Source organism: Nannobrachium achirus (assembly GCF_963921795.1).
Source record: "Nannobrachium achirus genome assembly, chromosome: 22".
NCBI lineage: Eukaryota > Metazoa > Chordata > Actinopteri > Myctophiformes > Myctophidae > Nannobrachium > Nannobrachium achirus.
The window spans coordinates 43860775-43881427 of NC_137829.1; the positions used below are offsets into that span (position 1 = coordinate 43860775).

General features: G+C 43.4%; 1 protein-coding gene across 1 annotated transcript in view; it reads right to left on the reverse strand.

Moving 5' to 3' along the window:
• Positions 1–20653, reverse strand: part of bard1 (BRCA1 associated RING domain 1) — a gene marked incomplete at its 5' end in the record, with an annotated part of 78523 nt that overhangs the window by 13345 nt on the left and 44525 nt on the right. Inside the window, one exon of the mRNA XM_080752912.1 lies at positions 18874–18966. Within this exon, the coding sequence (XP_080609038.1) occupies positions 18874–18966 (93 nt within the window). The remainder of the gene's footprint in view (positions 1–18873; positions 18967–20653) is intronic.

Consider the following 20653-nt stretch of genomic DNA (forward strand, 5'->3'; position numbering starts at 1 on the left):
GGCCTCTCTCCTCAAAGAAGAAACATCTACAGGAGAACATTTATGCAAAGCTTAATACAAACCTCTCAAAGACAAAAGTGGTGTGTATTAACACCATCAAACTTAGACCTAACACCATCAAGGGTGTACCTGTGCCACTTGACTTTGCAGGGGACTTCACATACCTAAAAAGGTATACAAGGAAAGCAGAGCAAAAAAAAGGAAACAAGCGAGGCTCACCAAAGCCCATGGGGCATTCGCAAGACATCAGCCAATCTGGAAATCGAGACAAAACAATTTAGGGCTAAGATTAAACTCTACAACAGCCATGTCAAATCTGTCCTCATGTATGGCTCAGAATGCTGGCGAATGGTTAAAAGTTGAACACAAAGGGTGCTTGAGAAAAATCGACAGAATCTTCTGTCTCAACAAATTAACAATAAGGAGCAGTACGGCAAAAAGGAATGCAGATATGTTGTATTTGAAATAAAACCAGATCACATCCTAAGAATGGACAAGGAAACGACACAGAAGGTAACATTAAGATACCTTTCTTGCAACAACAACCTGGTTGTAGCCTGGACGGCCAAACACCTGGCAGAGAACTGTTGAAGGGGAGCTCAAGGAAATGATGCTTACTGTACATCAGGGGTGGGCAACTTTTATGATGGCGAGGGCCACTATATTTCCACCTTCACTCCAGAGGGCCAAAATGCATATTTCTACATCCTACTTTTGCTTATTTTGAATTGGAATCCTGAATTATTTTTTGGTATTTTTGAATTGGAATCCTGAAATCTAACATTTTGATTTAATTTTAAACGCATTTAGTTATATAATTATTTTAACGTTATGATCCTAAATACAAATACATTGCACATTAAAAAATAAATAAATAATTAAAAAACTACTATTAAGCTACTAAGATAGACTGATTTTGACTCATTTTTGGAATTATAACAGCTGAAATCAATAATATATTAGTATTCCGGTATTAACCTGCGGGCCGCATTAAGTGAAGGCGGGGGCCGCATGTGGCCCCTGGGCCGCCAGTTGCCCATGTATGCTGTACATGGAGCGAGTCACAGAAAGTAGCACAACACCAAAATGATTGGCTTCCTATCTGGGAATAAGAGAACTACAGTAAGTATGTAACCAAGCGTTTGTTTTCACCCCATTCTGTCTGTCTGGTTGTCTGTCTGTTTGCAAAACAATGAGGATGGATGGGTGGATTTGTATTTAACTGAGAATGATGATCAGTAAGCTGCTCTGCAGGGTTGTTTTTGACAGCAAATTTTAATTTAGTTTTAGTCATAGTCTTTTGAATAAAATGTATTTTAGTTTTAGTCATAATTTAGTCACCTGAAAAGTTTTAGTTTTAGTCGAATTTTAGTCAACTAAATATCATAAGATTTTAGGCCGTCAACTAAAATGTATTTTGGCAGGCCTTTGATGGCATCGTAATGACTGATTTTACACTTGGTTGTGTGCTAAAAAATAGCAGATCTACAAGCTCACAGCGCGACGCGTTGTGAGCTTGTAGATCTGCTATTTTCAGCACGCAACACCTGAGAGCAACCAAACATAAAATGAAAAACATAAAAGTCCCTCCCTAACGTTTTAGTCTAGTTTTTATTTTGATGACGAAATTGTCAATATATTTAGTTTTAGTTTTAGTCATCACAGCTTTGTTTTTATTTTGTTTTTATTTAGTTTTCGTCAGTGAAAAAAAACGCAGTCGACAAAAAAGTTCGTCAGTTTTAGTCGACTAAGTCAACACTGCTGCCCTGATGACATGATGAACTTTAGGGTCGTGAATGTCAAGGTCAAAGTCAAAATGACATAAATCAAGAACAAATGCATGTAGCACTGTAGGTTGAAGTTTGATGCGTTTGATTCCTAGTGCACAATTAGATCAACATATGTCAAAATGTTACAATTCTGTATGTAAACAAAATACAATTAACTCATTGACTGCCAAGGCCCGAGTTTCCCGAGTTATTACAGTAGTCCCAGGCTGCCACAGCCTGAGTTTCCCGAGTTGGAAGCCATTTTGAAAAAAAAAATAAAAAGAAAAAAAAAAAAATCTAAAAATGCCTCAAATGTATTAGGCATGATCGCAATTGCAAAATTGCATGTTTAGCCCCATAACAAACACATCTTTCAAAATGTCAAAAATGGCTGTTTTGTCTGACTTTGAAGGCTTGTATCTCATGAATGCCTGAACGGATTTCCAAGCGGATTTTTTTGTTTGAAAGCTGTTAAAAAGTACTACACATATGGTGCATGATCTAGGCATGGGCGTGCACGATCCGTGCACTAAAAATTGATCCGTGCACTAGAAATTTAGGAAGGTGGCAGTGTTTGTTTTGTCTGACTTTGAAGGCTTCTATCTCATGAATGCCTGAACGGATTTCCAAGCGGAATTTTTTGTTTGAAAGCTGTTAAAAAGTACTACACATATGGAGCATATATGGTACATGGGCGTGCACGATCCGTGCACTAAAAAGTGATCCGTGCACTAGAAATTTAAGAATGTGGCATCCTGGTACTTGGCGGCCATCTTGAAAAGGGCATTCAATGAGTTAAAATGCAGTTTCTGTGGACCCACCCCACAGTTCATTCCAGGTTGGACTTTAGGGCCACCAACTTAATAAATATTTCATATCTGCTGCTATACTTGCACAGGAGACTGAGGCACTCTGACTTTTATTTCCATTTTATTTTATTTATTTATCGAGTACACGCTCCTTGACATTGATGTTTGTTAACCCATTTAGACCCGAGGCCGACTCTAAAAATGCCTTCTAAATCCTGAAAGTTTTCTGAAAAACTTAAAATATTCATTCAAAGATTACAAAAATGTATGTTGCTACCGTCCTAAATGGGGTAACTGACGTTTTCTTTTTTTCTTCTCTCTAATCTCAAGATTATCTATTTTGTAACAATTTGTAAACTTGTGACATGACAATAAACATGAGAATGGACTCTTAAGGTATGTCCTCACCGGCGAATTAGCGAAAGCGACGTGAATAAGCGAACCAAAAAGGCGAAGAATTCGCGATTCGCCTTTTTCCATACACACCAAAAAGCGACGCGAATATGCCTATAATATTCGCTTAATTCGCCTAAATACGAGGGGGTGATATCTGCCTGTAGCCACAGGAGAAAGGAGAGAGGAGAACGGACGGGGAAATGGACCCCCGGCCGCACAATGTTTTCGATGACTGATCAGTCATCGAAAACAAAAGCTCTCAACGCATCACAGACTGTCACACAATGTCAAATTGGTTGGTTCTATTTTGTCAGACGCCCGTGGCTGTCCATATGCGCAGTTGCGCACGAAGGCCTATATTGTCTCCAAAAACGGTCTGGCTATGTTTATGGGCATATACTGTAGGCCTATATATACCCTACTTGAAATGTAAAGCATATATTATTTTCTAAACCTGCTGTCGTGAAAATAGGCCTACTTGTGCGTGCGAAACGCCAGGCGCCAGGCGCATTGTATACGGGGCACGGAGTGCGTCTGATCTATCTCCCAGCTGGTAAATAGATCAGACAAAGTTGATGATGGCCCATCAATTAAGCTACACAATGTACCTAAGTGGCCAATTGAAACTTCAAAGGAGTAGAGATTACTTAACTGCACGGACCATCAGAGAAAGTGACGGAAGTGGTGAACTGCTGTTTTTTAGCCTATACGCGCTCCCTATTTGCGAGACAGTGCGCTCTTCGTATATCGCCTCTCTGCATGCAGTGCATTTGGCCAGAGAGAGAGGGGAAGGGGAGCAGACATACAGTAGAGTTATAATAAGAGGGGAGCAGAGCGTTGAGTCCTGCACGGGTCCAATTTTGACAACCCGCGCCCGCCCCGCCCGTCATTAATCAGATCCGTGGACCGCCCCTACCCGTGATTATATAAAAAATCAAAACCAGATCCACCCGCCCGTCAAAAAAAGGACCCGTCGCCCGCCCCGTTACCCGTGATTACGTGCAATAAAGTATGTTAAATAGCCTACAGCCGTGCGTGCGTACTATGGCATCCCATTCTATTTTCACTCCATAGTTGATTGTCCCTGCACGCCGTCGCTGTCGGAAAATGCTGTTATAAGCCTATCATTAATATTATTATTTGGATAAAGTAGAATGACCTTTAAAACCAATCATAATCATTTAAAATTGTATCATGATCTGACACTGTCATGACAGCTTGTTGCTGCTGATGCCTTCTGCCTACGCTGATGTGTGCAGTTGTATTTGTCATACGATGGTGTCGCGCATTGAACATATCAGAGCTACAAGCTCACAACATGTCGGAACTTGCAGCTTTGTGAGCTTGCATGTCTGCTATGCTCGACACGCACCGTCATACGGCGAAGCATATGTCCAGCTTTTCACAATCACCGCTGAAAGAGGGAACTCCACTGGCGCGGTCTGTCTTGGTTCGCTTGTCACTGTTTAGGCTACTGTTATGATAAACAGCCCGAGATAATCTAAACCAAACCGGACCCAGTTGGCGATAATAAAACAGGGATCCGAACTCCTAATAGTCGTGGAATCACGTGGATATCAAGCACCTTTCTGAGCGCAGCAATGGATGTGGTTGTGAAAGTTGGATGATTGCAGGCAAGTCAGTTATTCAGTTGTGTGCAGGCTGCTGCCTCACTGTGACTGTATGCGCTCCAGCCGACAAGTGTGTGACTGCATGCCGTGGTTCTGTCCTGCTGCTCACTGTGCGCTCTTGTGACGTTGTTTTAGGCAGAAACAGTTGTCTGATTTTCACAGTAAAAAGTCACCCGCCTGTGTTTAGTCGCGCACCGCCCGTCCCCGTCCCCGCACATTTATAATTATATTCCGCCCGTCTCCGCCCGTTAAACACGGGTCCCCGACCCGCTGCAGCAGTTTACCGTTCCTCCTCCGCCCGTGTCCCTGCATATTGGCAGGTCCCCGCAGCAGCTGGTGGAAAGTAACTAAAAGTGCATTTACTTGAGTAGCCTCTACTTGTAGATGAGTCCAATTTCCAGTACTTTCCTTCTACTCCACTACACTTCGGATCCTTTTGTATTTAATACCCAGCGATGTATTTTAAAACATTAGTCTTTTTGCAGTTATAAATTAGCCTAAAACATACCATGCTTTTACCAGTATTATTCGAGTAGGCTACTTTTTCCAAGCAGCCACGCTGCCACACAGAGAGACACGGAAAAGGAGAAAAACACCGTTCCCCTTGGCCTCAATGCAACGTGAAGGTCCCTCCACCATTCTCTCTCTCTCTCTTGAAATAGGGTCGAGTGAGCTTACTTTGATACAGAGAGAGAGGGGAATTCGCCTTTGAACGTTCGCTAAATTCGACACAAGGGCGAATAAAAAACAGACGCCTTTTCGCTTTTTCGAAATTCGCGTTTGGTGTGGATGCTTCCATTGACTTTATAAGGTTTTAAACAAAAGGCGAATAATACGCTAATTCGCTATTCGCCAATTCGCCCTCTATGTGTACGGACCTTTAGCCTCAGGAACACCGGACTGCCTTTAACCGCTCTGAATCTGGTGCAGTGGTGGAAAAAGTACTTGAATGTTTTACTTAAGTAAAATAAAATTAAACTTTAAATAACTTAAACTAGCAGATCTACTGTACAAGCTCACATTGCGGCACATTGTGAGCTTGTAGATCAGCTATTTTCAAATGGCCAAAAATGTATATAGGGCTGAAATGGTTCATATATGTTTTGTAATAATTGCGACCGAAGGTCGCATCTACACTGAAAAACCTTGTCACTTGAGTGTATTCTGTACAGGAAGTGATGTCAGTGTGATGTCAGTGAGTCGTGACATCACTTCCTGTATGGGGCGGCTACACAAGACTAAGAAAGACAAAACAAAAAGAGAAGGATACACAAGACTAAGAAAGACCAAACAAAAAGAGAAGGATACACAAGACTAAGAAAGACAAAAAAAGAGAAGAATAAAAGAGAAAAAAAGGAGGAGGAGGATAAAGATACCAAAAGGAGAGAGAAGAAAGGGTGGATGAGGTACAATGTGCGGTATCCTCCTCTGATACGGGGCGGCTGGACTTAGATCACCTATGAAAGAATGTCCATCGACCTAGAGAAAAGAAAATGTAACAACGGGGCGGCCATATAAAGTTATTAGGCCTGGATCCGACTATAAGTCGACGCACAGGATTCCAGAAGTGTAGCGCTTATTCGCTCTTGTATCAAACCGGTACTCGAAACGTTCTTAGAATTTAACTTATTTTCTAACGTAAATATGGGGGCGGCTGTGTTAAGAACGTTTCGTTGTCAAGCTCAACGTTGGGCATTTGGACCTATACATGGAGAAATGGAGCAAACCTGTTTGGCCTAAACATGGAGATGTGGAGAACACTATATATGGAGATAGTCCAGTCCATCATGTCATATGGGACTACTGTCATAGACAGTAGCCATTGTTAGGCCGGAGTCAATGGCTGTCTGTCTGACTGTCTGTACAGGAAGTGATGTCACATGACATACTTTTTATGCCCATATATGAGTCATTCTGTACCACATCTCCATGTTTAGGAAAACTCCACACAGAAAGGCCCTATCGCCAACCCCACCTAGGGTGTGGGCGATAGGGCGTTTCTGTGTGGAGTTTGCATGTTCTCCCCGTGTCTCCTAGGGTTGATACCCTCACAAAAACATGAACAAACTCCCCCCAGAATGACAACAACTAGAATCGTCAGAGAAACGCTGTGGTTGGCCAGATGCAAGAATTGGCGCGACCTCGCCCTTTAGGGCGAGGTCTCATGTCACCCTGAGGTCGCACCCTCAGGTGTCTTACTAGTAATCAAAATCTACAAAGTAAGCTAAAGTAACTCAAGTTTTCAAATAATTGTAGTGGCGTAAAAGTACAATATTTTCCTCTGAGATGTAGTGGAGTAGAAGTAAAAGTACTGAAAATTGGAAAAATTCCAGTTAAAGTAAAAATACCTGAAAATGTTACATACTGTACAAGTACGGTACTAGAGTAAATGAGCTTTACCTTACACTGATCTGGTGATGACCATGTCTGTATGCTCAGATCCCAGCTTGTTCATTAATCATGTAGGAGTGCACATTTTTTTTAAACACTTCAAGTTCTTTTATAACATGGCTTCACAAGATGGTGTAAGACATTAGCTGTGTGTTTTACATGCATGGATTACACAGCCTATCAAGAGGTCCCACATTCCCTTTACTATACATTTCCTGATTGGTGTGACACTACAAATGCTGGATAGTTTTATTATGTGATTTGATATTAATGAATGTGATGGGAGGTACTGTATATGGTCTTTATACACAACAAGTCTTGTCTGTTTCAATTCACTCATTTGACAGAAGCTTTCCGCTTACAAATAAGTGAAAACACCCATCCTTGCATAATGCATATTTTAAACAGCAGATGGTCTCTAGAATATAATGAGTAAAGTCAACTCCATAAATGAGTACAAAACAGAAAAAAGTACAACAATCCTGGCACTGCCTCTCGAAAAGTAATCAACATGAATAGACTAATATTGTGCATTGCATTACTATTGTAGATCCAGATCCAGAATTGTTTCCCACAATTAAGACCATACATTTCTGACCGGTGAGATTCAACCATAGTTACAGTAAAACATGGTAATGTTAATGGAATATATTGGAGTTATGGCCCAGAGTATTTATTTTGTATTTTTAGATATATTATTTGGCATTATTTTGTATACTTTGTATTGCTGTGTCTTGGTTGTTGGACAGGGAGAGACCGGGTTAACTGGCTGATTGACACTGGCAGCTTTCTGCATGGGGGGGAGATTGGAAGCTTTAGTTTCTGTCTGAGGGGAATTGGTGCTCCCAGCTAGGGATGGGACGATATGAAAATGTCACGTCATGATCAAAATAATTGTGATTTACGATGGGACGATAATAGCGATTATCGTCCCATCCCTACTCCCAGCTGGACCCTGCGGATGCTTCCATGAGCTGTGGGTTAGAGGTCTGCGCGGGACAGATTTTTTAATCGCGCTCCCGCATCATTTCTGAACACTCCCACCTGCCCCCGCAATGATTTCATTTTTGACCGCCCGCAGAAAATTCGACGACGGAGCCACGGCACGGAGGGAGAGAGCGAGAGGCGAGAGAGAGAGAGAGAACTTGGCGGAGAGAAAGAGAGACTCCAGTCCACGTAGGCTTACGGTATCAATGTGGGTGCGTTGTCCTCAGGGGTTCTCTTCACATCTTGACTTGCTAAAGAAGGCACATTGACGTTTGTATCTTATCCATTGAAATCCAACAGGACTAGTATGCGCGAGAGAGGAGCATTTGTGAGGTTGTTAACAGAGGTAAAGTGTTTATAGGCGATGGGACTATATTATAATAAATGGTTGTTATTTAGGCTAAATAGTGAGTGACAATGCCGCCGCAAATATCTGCCCACCGGTTAGCCGTTAACAGACGAGAGAGGGAGGGAGGGGGATTTAGAGCGAGAGAGAGAGAAAGAGAAAGTCCACGTACTGTAGGTGCATGCGTTGTCCTCAGGCTCAGCAGGCGAAATTACATTCCCTACATATTCACATCTTGCTAAAGTATAGATATAAGCTTATTGCGGGATTTTGCGGCGCCCGCCGCAAAATGTTGACCGCATGTCCCCGCCCGCGGTGATTAAAATATCGCCCGCGCCGCAAAATATATGGCGACGGGTCCTGCAGGTCCCGCGGGAGTGCGCTCCCGTTGCAGGCCTCTACTGTGGGTTTGGCTGGAGCAGAGCTAGCAGAGTCCTACAATAGCGAGGCAGATAAAGTGCATATTACAGGTGAATCGTTCACTTGCGGATACAAGCACCAAAATTGGCACACATACTCCTTAGGCATTGCTCTTTTCAGAAAACCATCTGGCCCAAAAAAAAATCAAGATGGCGGCCAATTTTCATGATGGCCGCCATTGAATATACAGTAATCTTGCATTCCGCAATAAAATCCCATAGACTTGTCCTATTTGAATAATTTTGGTGTCAAATCATACATTTATCACTATGTAGAATCCAAATTTGGACCCATGGACTTACTCAATGGCTTCCTTGTACCATATATCAGTCCCGGAATCTTAATATTCTGCTAATAGTGTGGTGCGATGCGTCCAAAAAACAGCTCCCGTAGGATTTTTGTGCTAAAATTGATCTTTTTGCAGATCCTGGTTCTATAGAGTCCAAACTATGAGAAAATGATGGGTGTCAACTTTTCCGGACCCCCACCCCCTTTCTGGGGGTCATCTAGTTTGGGACCTGCATGCCAGAACAGTACGCCAGCCAGTTAATGTCCAATTTTCTTAATATTAGGGTTGTTTTGTAGGTTTTAAAACATTCTGAGTTCATTTATTACACTTTTGAAGCAGCCAGAATAAGCTTTCTGACTTTTGGTTGGGGTCTTTCCTCACCTGGGACCCCCCCAGATGGACCCCTGAGCCTTTCTCAGTACTCGCTCTACTCCTGCTCCAGAACAATGTCATATTAGATCATAACTTTTTTTCTGAAAACAAAAAAAAAGTAGTAACAAATACCAGGGGTCTTCCACAGGGGCTTCGGGACCCCTGGGGGTCCTCGGAGTTACTACCTAGTGTGATAAGAAGTGTACTTCTAAGGATTTCTTTGCTAAAATGTATTTTTTTACTGCTTTGGCTTTTATAGGGACCAAACTGTCAGAAAATGATGGGTGTCAGATTTTCCTGACCCCAGCCCCCTTTCTGGGGGGTCATCTATGTTAGGACCTCGCAGAACAGTATGTCACCCAGTTAATGTCCAATTCTCATAATATTAGAGTTGTTTTGAAGGTTTTAAAACATTCTAAGTTCATATATTGCACTTTTGAAGCAGCCAGAATAACCTTTATGACTTTTGGTGGGGGTCTCTCCTCACCTGGGACCCCCGGAATGACCCCTGAGCCTATCTCAGTACAGTCCTTGCTCTGCTCCTGCTCCAGAACAATTAGATCATACTTGAAGCATAAAAGCTTTTGTACCTGTACCTGGGCTCTGTAGCTAATACCAGGGGTCTTCCACAGGGTCCGGGACCCCCAGGTGTCCTCAGCGTTACTACAGGGGGCCATCCAAACGGCTGTTTACCCATATATGGAGACCCCTTGGTACCCATATATGGAGGTCCATGTACTGTATATGGAGATATGCTGTGAGAGCCCAAACATGCTTACTCAGTTATTTGTTATGTGAAAGTACTATGATGTCCATGACAACTGACAACATACCCTTTTATGCCCATACATGGAGATCCCTGTCTGTAGAACCAGTCACACAGATATGGGCTGTCTTGGCCATCTGTCTTGGCCATATATGGATTCTGTTAGTGTGGTATGTGGCCAATGTGGCCTCCATATATGGGCATTCCCATATGAAGTCCTGTTAGATATGGGCTTAATATTGAAGACATCAGGGAACTCCATATATGGACCTTGTCATACATCTTGAATCTATGACCTCAGCATCAAAGGCTGGATTGGGGTATGTCCCTGTGACAAACTATTATCATGTCCACTAGGGGTACTTAATGTACATCAAGCAGCCTCACAGAAACAGGACATAGACTCCTGCCCTATGAGCCTCAGGGCTGGGCAGTGGGTTGCCTTTGGCCAAAGACAGAACTTAAAGTGGATTCTGTTCATGACCTGTGTTGCACTCTTGCAGAAAAGAGCAAAGGGATGCTCTTCTTCCATGCCTTCACTGGCTGCGATGTTGTTTCAGCATTCCGCGTAAAGGGGAAGAAGTCTGCGTGGCAAACCTGGAATGTTTGTGATGAGGCTTCTGGTGTCTTCAGCAAACTCAGCCATTACCCACCTGTAGTGGATGATGAAGACCTGAAAACCTTGGAGAAGTTTGTGGTCACGATGTACGACCGATCCAGCACAGCTGAAGGTGTCAATGATGCGAGGTTGGACTTGTTTGCTCGGAAGCAGAGGCCATACGAAGCCATTCCTCCAACGCAAGCAGCACTGAAGCAACATGTGAAGCACGCTTCCTATCAAGCGGCCTGCATCTGGAGTCAGTCAACAGTATGTCAACCAGAAATGCAGACTCCTGACAACTGGGGCTGGACCAAGAAAGGAGATCTGTGGCAGATTGATTGGACTGAGCTCCCACCCATTGCAGAGAGTTGCCAGCAGCTGACCAAGTGTGGATGCAAGTTGGAATGCTGCAGTCGATGCAAATGCTACCACTTTGGTCTGACCTGCACGGCACTGTGCAGCTGCAGGTGCGAGGTTTAGAAGCGTTGTAGTATAGGCCTACTATACTATTGTACTATACTGCCTAGGCCCTAGAAAAAAAAAACTACCTCCTGCCTCGACGGGATCATCACCTTATCGTGGTGAGGCAGTTTGCGTGTCTCCATGACCCCCAGAGCTATGTCGGCAGGAGTCTTGTACTCCTGTACTCCTGGCAGGGTTACCCAAGTCGAAAAGGTCGAAGAATAGACTAGACAAAGAGTGATCCCACGGCGCTATTATATCTACCATGCATTTTAGCCGCGTCAGCCGCTGTGCATTGAAATCCGCTCTGTTGAGTTACTACATTACTACATTACCCCCCCCCCCCCACCACACACACACACACACACACACACACACACACACACACACACACACACACACACACACACACACACACACACACACACACTATAAACCTCTAACAATACTAAGATATACACTACCACCCATTTTATCCGAGTCAGACATAACACAAACCTCTAATTTAGCAGAATATTAGGATTCCGGGACTGATATGTGGTACAAGGAAGCCAGTGAGTAAGTCCATGGGTCCAAATTTGGATTCTACATAGTGAAAAATGTATGATTTGACACCAAGATCATTCAAATAGGACAGGTCTATGGTATTTTATGGCGGCCATCTTGAAAAATGGCCGCCATCTTGAAATTTGATTTGGCCAGATGGTTTTATGAAAAGAGCAATCCCTAAGGAGTATGTGTGCCAATTTTGGTGCTTGTATCCGCAAGTGAACGATTATTTCTGTTATCTGCCCGGCTACAAAGACAACAATTGGTGACAGCAGCTGAGAGGACCCACAGCTGAATGGTAGGCACTCTAATGTTTCCTCCCACAAAACCAACCTTTGGACGCTGGACTCATGAAAGACTTTGTGCGGGGAAAAAAACGGGATGTTTGGGGCCTTGGTGAAGGAGACTGTATGGTTTAGTTCGGTTTTAGGACTTAAGGTGGTTGCACACTGCTGCGTTTTTCGTTGCGAAATGCGTTTTTCAGGGCAAGGAGAGAGAGGGAGATAGAGAGAGCAAGGGACTGAGTGGTGCGCGAAACGGGCGGCAGTGTGCAAACGTGACTGACATAACGTGAGGTTGATTTTTTTATTTGTGTTCTCCGAAATTCACTCCGATATTCGGTCCGAAAAACGCTGCAGTGTGCAACCAGCTTTACTTGTGTTAAGTTTAATTACTTTGGGTTTACCTCATTTGTACTTAAAATTTCAGTTCACATCTCTGTAAATAGTTATCATGTTGTAACTTATGAATTAATCTTTCCCGCTATGCAGTCCTCCCTTCATTGACTGTCTGTTATGTACTTTAAATTTATACCACATAGACTAAGGGGCTCCACAATTGGGTGGAAATAAATAGTCAATTTGGAGTGTCCTTGCCTTCTATGGAATACATTGAAATACCCCTGCTACAGCATGCAAAATAATATTCAATGTTCATGGTCACCTGGTGCGGCTGAGTGGAGAGCTTTGAGGTTCAGTTTAAGCAGTGTTGTGAATGAAAAGTGCCAGCCAGTAGCCTGTTTATGCGAACCAAGAAGTGGGTGGTGGGAACTGCAAATAAGTAGGCTTCTCTCTTTTTATTTTGTATTTTCTTCGTTGACAATCCCAATCACGTGTAGTTCCTGTCACCGCTAACCTCTACAGTTGGTCATGTGGGGGCGGTGTACAGGGGCGTCACACCAAATTCTGGGCCCTGGGTACAAGGATTGACTGTGGGCCCCCCATGAATGTTAAGTATTGAAAAATAGCAGATATACAAGCTCACAGCGCGGCACCGAGTGCCGCGCTGCAAGCTTGTAGATCTGCTATTTTAGAAAAAAATGTGAAAATGTGTGCAAGAAACCTATGTTTCCATGTCAGTGATGCTCAAACTTTTTCATGTCAAGGACCCCCAAAATGATATGAATTTGGCCACGGACCCCCATCTCAAAATATTTAGTTCCAGGGACCATCCCCCAGAAGCAAAATTTTAGTTACAAAAGTTCGCTTAAATAAATACATATTCAAAGATTTGCACACATTTTCACGACTTTTCAAAAATAGCTGATCTACAAGCTCGCAGCGCGGCACCGTGAGATCTGCTATTTTTCAATAGCTAAAGTTACTAGGGCCCCTCCACCTTGGGCCCTAGTAACTCAGTCCCACTTTCCTACCCCTTGTGACGCCCCTGGCGGTGTAGACAGTCATTTGTCTCCTTACTACACACAACGGGAGTTTCCAGGAGCTTCTGTTCACCTGACAGTGAGATGTTTCACCGAGAGGATGTAATGGCCGGAATGTAGACGGCACCCGGGAGCAGGTTGGGTTAGCGCCCCAGCCTGTGTCTTCTGTGAGGAAGAAGCCCAACAAATCCACGGTGAGGCCTTTAGGAGGGCCATTCAAGCCGCAAGCAGAGCCTGCAGCGCCAGCTTGCCAGGGTGGAGCTTGCAGTACTACCACCAGCCAACCCTTGCAGCCAAACCACCTGCAGCAGCTGAATGGAATGTTTGGATTGGGGTCTGGTGCAACGCACAGGTTCTGAACCTGGTGAGAGCAGGAGAGGACCTGGTGAGACGTAGGAGGAGCCCGGCCAGGAGTCAACCCATAGAGCCTAGTTCTTCCACGCACCAGAATAGTACCCCCAATCCCGGCAGAGTAGTTCCGGTGCAGCACATTGAGTGACCCTGTCTTTCCCTAATAGGACTGATCGTGGATAGCTACTGGGACGTAAGTCGGGACTTGATCAACCCCGGCTGGGTCACCTGGGCGAGGGTGTATGATGTTGCGAGACCCGAAACACCCGTCGACCCCAGGCTACATCACTGATGATACGTCCCAGTTGCATCCTTGTGATGTTTTTTTTTTTCATAATGCATGCGGAGGAGGAACACACCATCTCTCCCCACTGAAACAGACAACCTGACCACCACCAGCCTATAGGAGCCACTATAGCAGGGTTCCCCAATTAGTTTTCCCCAAGGGCCGAATTATGTCTAGGGTACCAAGCCGAGGGCCACAACATTGCAGGGTGCGACGGTGGTGTTCCCGCTACTCCAGTGACAGTTCAGATATCGTCGTTGTCGGGTGAAAATCTTGTGTCCAAAACAGTTCGTTTTGCATTTATCATTTTAAAAATGATTTTAACTAGTGAAAACAGCCGATCTACAAGCACACAAGGCCTCGCGGTGCGAGGCGTTGTGTGCTTGTAGATCGGCGGTTTTCACTACTTTTGTGCGACGGCCATGTATGATTTGCGAAAGAACGTACACATTTGGAGATACGAGATTTCCACCCGACAACGACGATATACCAGTGTTGTTGCTGCTCTTATACCACCATTATTACTGGGGTTGGTGTGGGCCAGACAGTAGTCCCCCACGGGCCGCAAATGACCCGCGAGCCGCCTATTGGGGAACCCTGCACTATAGTATAGTGCAGCAGCCGGCCAAGGCTCCATATATTGGAGCAGCCGGCAAATCCGGGGCACCGTGGAGAATTCAAACCCCTCATCTCTATGGTGTTGGGCAGGAACTTGAATCCATGTGTATTGGTTATGTTTGTTTAGATCATTTATTGCTGGCCAAGGCTAGACTGAATAGCACATTTACTGCATGTAAAGAAACAAACTTTTTGTTGCAAAATAATAATAAAAAAAAAAAAAAACTGATGGATAGTAGCTACTGTCAAGAGTGTTTGTTTTTTATTTATTTTTATTTTTTAATTAATGAGGGGCTAAATACCCATCTCCACATTAACGGTCAAAAACTTGAGCTGGATTTGGGTAAAGTGATGATAATATTTCAAGACACATTATCTGACAATGTATAAAGTCACCGTACCAACTTTGATGAGGTATTGTGCACTAAAAACATGATTTATTTTTTCTCCATTTCCTGAAAAGTCTATGCCCGACAGCAGAGATAGGATACTTTTGACGGAGAAGAGGAATATACTGTACATCAGGGGTGCCCAAAAGGTAGATTGTGATCTACCAGTAGATCACAAAGGCTGTGCAGGTAGACCACATGACATGCCCTAAAAATATATAATTCAAATATAAAGAAAATTATTTATGAACAATTCTGTCACATCTGTCACTTGAATTAAAGTGACTGATTGATTGACATAAATGGCTTCTAAAGTAAGCAGACCACCCAATGCAATGCTTTGTTTTCAAGAGTCAGTAGCATTACAAAGAACCCCCAAAACATACCACTTCCATACAGAATGAGAAGAAGACCTTTTCCCCCACTATTTCCCATTTCAAGTGTGTTTGTCTTATATGTAACGCCAGTGCCCCTATTCAAAGCAAGCCACCTCAGGTACTACATCTTTATTGTGTGGGTAGATCATGTCGAGCTGGCCATTTTAAAAGTAGCCCTTGAGTCAAAAAAGTGTGGGCACCCCTGCTGTACATACTACTGTGTCATATCGATCTGAACCAAGAAGAGGAATATACAAACTACCGCGTCGTATCGATTGGAACCAAGTGTACGGAGAGAGTCATGCAGATATACAGTATGTGGAGCGGGCCGTTGTGGAGCGGGTCGCGTTGCACACATTACCCATTCAGAACGGGTACACATTTATTGTGTATCATTATTTTATGCTTTAACTATTGAAAAAAAGCAGATATACAAGCTCACAGCGCGGCACCGAGTGCCGCGCTGCGTGCTTGTAGATCTGCTATTTTTGAAAAATCGTGAAATTTAGAATTTTGACCCGATTCTATAAGTGTCTTTTGATTTTTAGAAAACCCTATGTTTCTATGTCAGCAATCTGGCCAGCCGTCGTCAAAGAAAAGGTCCTTTTCACTTAACTGGAGCTCAGTTAGTCTGTTCTTGAGAGACTACTATGTCAGTGGTTCTCAAACCTTTTCATGTGAAGGACCCACAAAACTGATATTTATTTGGCCATCACGGACCAAGAAGAGGAATATACAAACTACCGTATCGTATCGAATTTCAACCAAGTGTACGGAGAGAGTCATGCAGATATACAGTATGTGGAGCGGGCCACTGAGGTTGTGTATGACAGTAGTGTTGCTGCTGGTACAGCAGCTGCAGTACACAAGACAAACGGGAGCGATGGGATTTGTTTGGTGACGTCAACAGAGGGTGAGTCACGGTGCGGCCCAAGGATTCAACCTTCCAGAGACGATAATTGATGCCAACTTTGACTCCGTAGTGTGTGTCACTGGTGGTCACTCCCAATGTCATCACTCACTTGGTGAAATGACGGCGTTCCAGAGCCAACTAGAATCCATCGTACTGTTCCACAGCTAGCAGCAGCGTTTAAAATTTAGGCCTAGAATTATTGAATGCTTTAACCAGTAAAAAATAGCAGATCTACAAGCTCGCAGCAGAAAATGTGTGCAAATCTTTGAATATATGTATTTTCAAAGCGAACGTTTGTAACTCAAATGTTGCTTCGGGGTGGTCCCCAGCACTAAATATTTTGATATGGGCGAGGCGCTGTGTGCTTGTAGATCTATTTTCACTAATTTTGTGCAACACATTTTGCATGGTTGCATGGATTACGGACTACCTCTCGGGCAGACCGCAGTACGTGAGGCTGCATAACTGTAGATCTGATGAGCTGGTGAGCGATACGGGTGCACCGCAGGGTACTGTACTCTCTCCTTTCCTGTTCACTCTCTACACTTCTGATTTCCGCTTCAACCCAAGACCTGACAACTACAGAAGTTCTCAGATGATACCGTGGTGGTCAGCCAGATCTCTGGTGAAAACACGTCTGAGCATGATGGTGTGGTGAAGGACTTTGTGCAGTGGAGGCCAAGCATCTCTGGCTTAATGCTTAAGCAAGACCAAGGAGATGGTCGTGGACTTCCGTACGACTAATCGTGTTCCCCCGGTGCCTAGCACCATAAACGGAGAGGTGGTGGAGTTTGTGGACAACTACAGATTCCTTGGAATGCACCTGAACAGCTCTTTGGCCTGGTCTGACAACGCTGAGGCGATCCTCAGCAAGGGGAAGAGCAGGCTGTTCCTCCTGAGAAGACTGAGATCGTTTGGTGTGTGCAACAAGATGCTTCAGATGTTCTACTAGACAGTTATGGCTAGTGTTCTCTTTTTTGGAATATCTTGCTGGGGGGGCAAGAACAGAGCGGGCGACACTGCCAACCTCAACAGACTGGTGAGGAAGGCGGGCTCTGTCATTGGGTCCTCCTTACAGGGGGTGGAGGAAATAGCCAGGGTGCGTACAGCTAGGAAGCTGGTCGCCATCTTGGAGAACTCCTCCCATCCCCTCTACCCTGAGATCTTTAGTTACTGGAGTATGAGAGGAAACAACCGTTTCCGTTACCCAGGACGGAGGTGCGAAAGACTTGGAAAGTCCTTTGTGCCGGTCGCTCTCAAGCAATACAACGAGACTCATGATGGTCGCTTGCCAAGGCCTAATAGGATTACCTAGGACAACTGTTACCTTGCACTACTGGAACAAAAGTTGTACCGACTCTGACCTCTAACATACTTTTCCCTGAGAGGGTTGTTGTGGCGTCTTGCTGTGGCTCCCATTATTGCTTTAAAAAGGAAAAAAATATATATATATATTCTTGACTTATTTGCACTGACTTTGGTCACTTTTTTTCTGGCCCTGCACTATTGGGTTGTGTTGGTTGTACTGTGTATTATTGTGGTGTTGATATGGCGGTGTGATACTTGTGTTGCATGACTGCATTGACTAGCAGTGACTGTTATGTGCACTCTTTTGTTTGGCACTGTTTGTTAAGTTATGCTTTGAGTATAGCTTCTTTGTGTGTGTGACGTGCCACTTATGAGTGTTGAATGTTTCGTGGTCACTTTATGTATATATTCTTCTTCTTTTTTTTGCAATAGCTTTCGACACTTTGTTTTATTTATCTTTTTTGTGCTTGCTCTTTGGACTGTACACTACAGTACTCTTTTTCTTTTTCTTACTTCTCTGTAACTTGTAACCTTAACTGCTGTGCTGCCTCTGGGCAACGGAATTTCCCCTGTGGGATAATAAAGGTATCTATCTATCTATCTATCTATCTATCTATCTATCTATCTATCTATCTATCTATATGATGAAGTAGGGCTTTAATTTACGAAAGAACATACTATTTTGAAACTTTGAGATACAGTAAATATAATATACTGTATATATATAAAAAAAATACCCCTTCATTTTTAACACATACCCAGGTGGGTGTAGAACCTTTGGTAGAACTAGTTTGAGTACATTTCTTCAGAAAATAGGATTCTTTGGTAATATTCCCCAGCCGTTCCATGACAGAGAATGTATCTTATCAACACTTATCATTACTTGGTGAACACGAGTGTTAAGAGTTGTGGGCCTGTGTAGCTTAATGGCATAACATCACAAAAAGCGTAATGGCTAAGACATTAGAGTACTGAGGTTATTAGCCGTTATCTGCAGGGGCCTTCTATAAATAAAAAGGCATGCAAGTAAATATACTTTTTTCGCAAGCCGTTTCTGGGATATATTGCAGCATCACATACAGTAGCCTAGGAGGTTGAGCAGTAATACAGTCTGATACCCTATTTGAATTCATCATTCACACACAGACAGACCCCCCCAGGCGAGAGCTCTGCACATACTCACAGCTATATCGGAGCACCCAGCAGCCAGCGAGCACACCCAGGAGGGTGGACAGGGTGGTGGGCATGGGTCCCTCTGGTACCACAACATGGCTCACTGGGGGAAGAGAATACAGGACACAGTAAAGTAGCATACTGGATGGGTACTAATAGAGCTCCAGTAGCCTGGTTAGGCACAAGCATATCGTCGTTGTCGGGTGGAAACCTCGTATCTCCAAGTTTCAAATGTGTACGTTCTTTCGCAAAGTAAAGCCCTGCATCATCATTCAAGGCCGTCGCACAAAAGCAGTGAAAACAGCAGATCTACAAGCACACAACGCCTCGCGGCGCGAGGCGTTGTGTGCTTGTAGATCGGCTGTTTTCACTAGTTAAATCGTTTTATTATGATAAATGCAAAACAAACGGTTATGGACATACAAGGTTTTCACCCGACAACGACGAAATGAAAAGGAACAAATCATTGCATTCAACATCAAACCTCAGGTGGGAAAGACTATGACATTTCATTATCCCTCACTTGTTCAAAAACAGACATAACACTTTTTATTTTATTTTGTATTTTTTTATTTGGGAGGGGCAGTACTGGAAAGAAACAGAGAGTCCTTTGTTTGTGTTGAAAAGCCTTTGTTCTGATCGACTGCGATGTTATGCAAGTCTGAGAAACCCGCCTAATTCATAAGAGACCGAGACAAAGACACAGAATTATGAGTTAACCCATTTAGGCCTAGGATTATTGACTGCTTTAACAATTGAAAAATAGCAGATATACAAGCTCACAGCGCGGCACCGAGTGCCGCGCTGCGAGCTTGTAGATCTGCTATTTTTGAAAAATCATGATTTATTTTACAAGTCTTTGAATATATCTACTTAACTCATTGAGTGCCAGCCTATCACCACTAGAGGGCGCCCAGTGACCAGAGAATAATAGAGATATGCTGGTAATGCATGCCCAAGCCCTGGAGCCATGACTTTTTTTACAAAGGAAAGGACACTTTCCTTTGTGCATGTACAGGAAGAGGATGAAGTTAGCTTGAAGTTAGCTATTGGCTACCAAGCATTTTAGAAGCCTTATTTTCGTCAACTTAGCCATGATTAAACCTTGCACACCTCATGCATGGGAAAAAAACAGAGAAGAATGAGCTCTAAAAAATCCAATGCAATCCTGGATTGCATTGGAGTGGATTTGTGCAGTTTGTTCACAGCTTTCAGACAAAAAAATCCGATTGGAAATCCGTTCAGGCATTCTTGAGATAATCGCCATTATGTTTTACATGTAATGTAAACAAAAATGGCTGCCCTGTATGTTAGATGGGGTTGTATGGGGGTGGAACATGCAAAATCGCGATTGAAATCATGTTCACCAGATTTGATGGGGTCCAAAAAAAAAAAAAAAAAATTCAAAAAAATTGTTTTCAAAAAAAAAAAAAAAATTTTTTTTTTTTTTTTTTTTTTTTTTTTTTAAAAGCCGAACTTGTTCGGGATCGGCACACTACGATACGCTAATAAAGCCGAACTAGTTCGGGATTGGCACTCAATGAGTTAAAAGCGAACATTTGTAAATCAAATATTTGCTTCTGGGTAGTCCCTGGAACAACGTATTTTGAGATGGGGGTCCGTGGCCAAATACCTGTAATTTTGGGGGTCCTTGACATGAAATCTTTTGAGAACAGCATGATTTAGAGGAAGGATTTAGAAGTCGGGTCAAAGATCGGGTCAAAGATATTCAAAGACTTGCACTCATTTTCACGATTTTTCAAAAATAGCAGATCTACAAGCTCGCAGCG